At 48.7% G+C, this 6455-nt stretch overlaps 1 protein-coding gene across 1 annotated transcript; it reads right to left on the reverse strand.

Moving 5' to 3' along the window:
* Positions 1 to 1485: 1485 nt before the first annotated feature.
* On the reverse strand, positions 1486 to 3805 carry LOC145719618 (uncharacterized; the record flags this gene model as incomplete). The annotated part of the gene is given in 2 exon segments (XM_081811136.1): positions 1486 to 3417; positions 3419 to 3805. Coding segments are annotated over 2 exon segments (1254 nt in total), but the record flags the coding sequence as incomplete, so codon positions are not given.
* Positions 3806 to 6455: the final 2650 nt, after the last annotated feature.

The following is a 6455-nucleotide window of genomic DNA, read 5'->3' on the forward strand; positions in this document are numbered from 1 at the left end:
TTTTATTTTTTTAAAGATTTTATTTATTTATTTGACAGAGAAAGACACAGCGAGAGAGGGAACACAAACGGGGAGTGGGAGAGGGAGAAGCAGACTCCCTGCCGAGCAGGGAGCCCGATGCGGGACTCGATCCAGGGACTCCAGGATCATGACCTGAGCCGAAGGCAGTCGCTTAACCAACTGAGCCACCCAGGCGCCCTACTCCACCTAATTTAAAACTTCTGAAGAACTTCCTTAAACACAGACATGCCTAGCCTCATCCCTAATGCCTGTGTAAGTCTGAGATGAGAACAGGCTTGAGAATCACACTGCTCTAGGGAACATGTGTAGCAGAACAGGACTATAATCAGGGCCACAAGAATTCCTAAAATTAACTGAGTAGCTCCTTCTTGTTTCAAATGATGACTAGTCTCCTCCCTTTAGACAAGTAGTATAAGGACATCAGAATGAGGCTTGCTAACCTCAAAAGAAAGGTGGCACCACCCTATACCCAACTTCCCCAATATAGATAAATACAGAGATTTAGTCTTCATTGAATTCTCTCAAAGTTAAAGCCATCCTTGAAGGGTTCAGCAATCAACAGGCTGCCTCTCCATCGAAACGTTGCACCCCTGGATAGTAAAAGAAAAAACAAATGGAAGAAAGAACAATACCTTGTTTCTTTGGCAGGTCTCATTACCTGAGATGGCTTTTCATGATTTATCAGAGAAAGCAGTAAAGGGGACCATGACAAGCATCAAACATAAAAACAAAAAATAAGCCCTACAACATGAATGTCTTTGGTCCTTAAAAGACATCTCCAAACCACCTTACATACCACCCCTACCCCCCATTACAGTTTAAACCAGTTTTCCAGAGCTGTCTCTGAGCCACCTGTACCTAAATGATATAAGCAGTTTTAAAGTGCAACCCTCTCCAGATTCTGATTCAAAAAAATAAAGAGCTGGGCGCCTGGGTGGCTCAGTTGGTTAAGCGACTGCCTTCGGCTCAGGTCATGATCCTGGAGTCCCGGGATCGAGTCCCGCCATCGGGCTCCCTGCTCGGCAGGGAGTCTGCTTCTCCCTCTGACCCTCCTCCCTCTCATGCTCTCTGTCTCTCATTCTCTCTCTCTCAAATAAATAAATAAAATCTTTAAAAAAAAATAAATAAATAAAGAGCTGACCCCAGGAATCTGCATTTTTAACTTCCAAGGTCATTTTTATGCTCAAAATTTGTAAGTACTTCCACATTAGCTAGAAATTTTCACCTCAATTAAGCCTTAAACACGAAGATGGAAATTATGCTTGGACTCAGAGCAATGAAGACAAGCTAACCGAATATAAACAATTCAATAAAGCACAGTGGTTAAGAGAATGTATGAAGCTGGACTTCCTGAATTTACATTTCTATTCCACCACTCCCAAGCCATTTTACACAAGGCAAATGTGCCCCAGTTTTCTCACCTGTAAAACGGAATACTACCACCCACCTCAGAGTTAAGAGTACTAATAAGTTATTAAAGCTCTCAGAAGATTGCCTAAAAAATTTAAGAAGAGTGCCTGACCCCTGCAAACACCCAAAATACAATACTTATTTAGAATCCTTATGGCCAATGGCCAAAAACGGTTGGCTACATGGCTGGGGTTCTTATTTGCTGAATCCCTGGAATTTACATCCATCTCTAACAATGTAGTACAAAACCATTAAGGAACGAATATTGTCCACTGCTTAAAAACTAGATGCTTCTCAGATAAAACATAAACCAGGTAACTGGCTCTAGAAATGGTATAGGCTGAGAGCAGTTAATCTGTTTTTCAAATTTCTTTCAAGAAGATAGAAAAAGACAAAATAACTGAGACTCCCAAACTTTTCATAGTGGAAAGAGGGCTACATTTAACATTTAATCATCCAAATCACAGAAAATAGAGGTAAAGCAACCAGGTGGGTGGGCTAAGGTACAAGACTGTCCAATAAAGACCTCACATTCATCCTGCCACTTTCCCTTATTCTCATAATCTGCATTTAGAACAAGCTGACTTCCTGCAAGAGAAATCTGGCAACGACAAGGAAAAAAATATCTAACCGTATGTAAAATGTCACTATATGATAAAGCTCATTTTAGAGTATTAAGACAGTGGATACTTTCAACAGTAGCAATGGCTGCCAGACAGAGGACCTGAACTGAAGACCTGTAAAGGGGGGGAAATAATCTGTACTAGGTCACAACGCAGAAAAAGAAGGCTGATAATAAAATGGAGAAACCGATTCTCCGAAAAGAGCATGTGCAACTGCTAAGGCGAGATTCCCTCAAAAGAAAAAGCCTCCATGCCCAAAATGCTAGTCCTCAATCGTTTCAGCAAACAGATGCAAAGAAAACGGAGGAAATATCTCGGTGAGAGATGACCCGAATTCTCACGGGAAGAAAGGCAGAATCCAGTTTTAGGCCTGCAGCAACTCAAGGGCCAGTCAACCATTTTCCAGGAAGCCCGAAATCTCCAGATTAAAGGGATTTAACGTCTTGGACAGCTCTCTGGAAACCCACGGAAGACACACATTGGTGATTCAAAGGATTTAGGGGGAGGGGAGGCGGTGGGAAAGAGTCAAAAGAAGCCTCCTCGAGGATAAAATCACCTGACTCGTGGGCAAAGAATACCCAAGGAGCTGAAAAGAGGGAGAAAGGGTTCTGGGTAAAGACCCTCCACTCCCACAACCGGAAAGCGCGGACCACTGCGCGCGAGGGCTACGCGGGGGCCGAACCCCGATCCCCCGAGCTTGGACCCGAGGCCTCCAGTCGCCTGTCAGCCCATGCACCAACCTGGGACCACCGTGCGGGGGCACTGTCCCCGCGCGAGCGCGCGGGAAAAACGGCGGCCGGGCCGGATGGGGGCAGGGCGAGCCGCGAGGACAACCCGCCGGGCACTTACGCTGCCGCTTCTTCCTAAGGCTTTCGACGCGCTGGCGGGAGGCCGAGGGGGCGCCGCTGTAGGAGCCGGGCCGGCTTCGTCTGACGCCCTCGGCGGAAGCCGAGGCCCCAACGGGGGGCTCCGACGCGCTGCTCGCCCGGCACCGCAGCAGCTCCCGCCGCCGCCCATCAGGCCCTACGGGCGCCGGCTCCCCCGCCGACGAGGCGGAGGTGTCGGACGCTCTGCCGTGGCGTTCCATGGGCACGCCGAGCCGGCCCGCTCCCATCCGCAGCAGCCACCGCTGCCGCCCGAGCCAGCCCCCCAGCGCCGGACCCCTCGTCGCCTCCTCCGCGGCAGTCCAGCTCAAGCAGAGGCGCACCCTCCGCCGGCCGCCTCTTCCGTTGCGCCAACGCGCAGCAAGCCAATCCAAATAGGCTGGGGGCGGCCCGAAGGCCTCGCGTCCACTCGTCTCTCTCACTCGAGGCGGATCGACCGCGCCTCCGTCCAATGAAAGGCTCCCAGGACGGAGCGGGGCGGAGAGTGGCGGGGGAGGGGATCCGGGCTTAGCCGCGGAGAAGGCGGTGTTGCTGGGGGGACAGTGATGGCGGCACCGCCCAAGGGACGTGTGGGTGGAGGGGCCGCAGCACCCGTCCGCACAGGTGGACAGGTCCGCTCCCCAGGCCCAGCGTCCCGCCACGCTGCTGCGTCCGGCCTTTCCCGGCCCGCACCCTCCTCCAGCCCAGCACTGTGCCCCCCCAGCGTCTGGCCGCCAGTCTTTGGCAAAGAGAAGGGCTTGAACCGCGGCTGACCTTAGCCTTTGTCCCTTGGCCTCGTTCCGCCGCCGCCGTCGAGGCCGCCAGCCCCTCCGCGCTGTATTTTTTACCACCACTCAGTCCCCCAGCGCTGCCACGGGCGTGTTTGGGCTAAGCCCCCTCCATTTCGCCTGCGTTGGAGAAATGTTCCCGGTACCAGAAGGAATGAAAGGACTGGGGCTGGTCTCCATGGCAACTGGAAGAAAGAGGTGGGTTATAAATCCTTCGCCACCCTCCTGTGCTGAAGGAGGGGGTGTGGGAGCCGGGGAGTAGGGTTGGCTTTTTGAAGGACAGTCTGGACTCCTTTTCTGTGCGGCGCACTGGGGGGACATAGAAGGATTTGGTGGCTGCCTTGGAGCCTGTGTTGTTAGGGGTGTGTGCGTGCGCGTGTGCGCGCGTTAATCATCTTCTTCCCTTTGGGCGTGGGGGGGTGGGGTGCAGACAACATAGTCACCTCCAGCCCTGAGATACTGAGCACTCACACCTACCAAAGGCCCTTCCAACCACCCTTCTCCAAAGGTTACCCCAGCCTGAAATGATCCTGCCTTTTTCAGTACCCTCAACGCACTCCCTCACTCCATCAAGTTTAACCCCAGGTTGCTTGCTAATTACTCATAAGTGCCTCCCCCAGGACACTGTAATGCCCCTTGGGTGATAGCCCTCCTTTTCTTCACCTTTCTCGTAATGAGTGCTAGTCCTGAACAAGATAGATGAGCTTCTCTCTTGCTTGTTGAACAAAATTATGCTCACTCCAAACTAGCTCCCCTCACTGTAGGAATAACTCTGGAAACCCTATACCCAAATTCTGGAAATTCCAGCTCCTGCAAGAAGCCACCCAGATGGATCCTACAAGAACCAAGAACACCTGAAGCTAGTCTTCTAAATCTCAGCACCCAGTGTGGCCCATCGTTCTTTCTACCCCCCACCAGTCTGGTCCTCCTTGACCTGAGGGAGGTTTCATTCAAGTCTGTGAGTTCTGCTAGATCATCCGGAAAAATCAAAAATCATCATCCTCATTATCCAAGACTGCCAAGGTGAACCCCAATAGCAAAACAACACCTGAAATACGTGTGTAGTTTGTTTGTTTGTTTACAGTGTACAGAGTGCCTTTACATGTCATTTAATCTTCCCAGCAACACTGGGATGTTGAGGCAACTTAACCACAGGCTCACAGCTTAAAAAAAATGATAGAGCCTGGATTCCTGAGAAGTTCAGCCACTCTCTGCCTTACAGTAACCAAAAGGCACAGATTCAGTAAAATTCCAATAAGTTACTAGAAGGCTTTTTGTCCTCTTAAATAAGTATATGTGTCTTCACTCCCTTGTGTGAACTTACAGTTTGTGGCTATCTTTAAAGTTTATCCAAAAATAACAGATGAAGCATACGCTAATGGCAATTAGGCAAGATGTTTATAATCCTAAATGAAAAATGCAAATAAACTGAGCAAAAGAAACCAGACATGAAAAAATACATACCGTATGATTTATATGAAGGTCAACATTTTTTTTTTAAGATTTTATTTATTTATTTGACAAAGAGAGACACAGCGAGAGAGGGAACACAAGCAGGGGGAGTGGGAGAGGGAGAAGTAGGCTTCCGGCTGAGCAGGGAGCCTGATGCAGGGCTCAATCCCAGGACGCTGGGATCATGACCTGAGCCGAAGGCAGATGCTTAACGACTGAGCCACCCAGGCGCCCCTGAAGGTCAACATTAATAAATGTTTTTAGAAGTCAGGATGATAGTGTTTTGTGGGGGAAGGGGAAGAAAGTCAGGATGACAGGGCAACAGATAGACTTCTGTAGGGCTGGGAGTGTTCAGTTTCTCTGGTCTGGGTGGTGGCTACATGGGTATGTTCACTTTACAATATGTCATCAAGATGTTCACTTGTTTTGGGGTGCCTGGGTGGCTTAGTCGTTGAGCATCTGCCTTCGGCTCAGGTCATGATCCCAGGGTCCTGGGATCGAGCCCCACATCGGGCTCCCTGCTCCGCGGGAAGCCTGCTTCTCCCTCTCCCACTCCCCCTGCTTGTGTTCCCTCTCTCGCTGTGTCTCTCTCTGTCAAATAAATAAATCTTCAAAAAAAAAAAAAATGTTCACTTGTTTTGTGCTCTTTCTGCATGTGTGTTTTACTTAAATAAAACATTTATTTAAAAAAAAAAGAAATTGGGGGCGCCTGGGTGGCTCAGTCGTTAAGCGTCTGCCTTGGGCTCAGGTCATGATCCCAGGGTTCTGGGATCAAGTCCCACATCGGGCTCCCTGCTCCGCGGGAAGCCTGCTTCTCCCTCTCCCACTCCTCCGGCTTGTGTTTCCTCTCTCGCTGTGTCTCTCTCTGTCAAATAAATAAATAAAAATCTTTAAAAATAAAAAAGAAATTTAAAAAAAGAAATTGAAGATTTGTCCTGGAGTAAGGTTTTTTTGTTTTTTGTTTTTCCAAAAAGTCAAATGAAAGTAGCAATTAAGAGGTTTCCTTTCTCTCTGGTTATTATAACAGTTTACAGGGAGAGTATCATTAAGTGTTGTTGTTTTTTTTTATCACTTTTCTCAGTTATTAACCCTTAGGGAAAAACCAGTTTTCTGGTATACACACCAGAAGAAGAAGCACAGAGGTCATGGTAAGCCTAATGTTTTGGAGGAACTAATCAAATTCTAAAGTAATAATTTGCAAATCTAGAGCCATTTCAGTGACCAAACATCACACAGAATACACACCTACCATATTAGTTGCCTTTTGCTAGGTCAGAAATAACCCCAAAACTTAGTGG

The sequence above is a fragment of the Leptonychotes weddellii genome, unplaced genomic scaffold (genome assembly GCF_054177405.1).
Source record: "Leptonychotes weddellii isolate Sample4059 unplaced genomic scaffold, ASM5417740v2 HiC_scaffold_5826, whole genome shotgun sequence".
Taxonomy (NCBI): domain Eukaryota; kingdom Metazoa; phylum Chordata; class Mammalia; order Carnivora; family Phocidae; genus Leptonychotes; species Leptonychotes weddellii.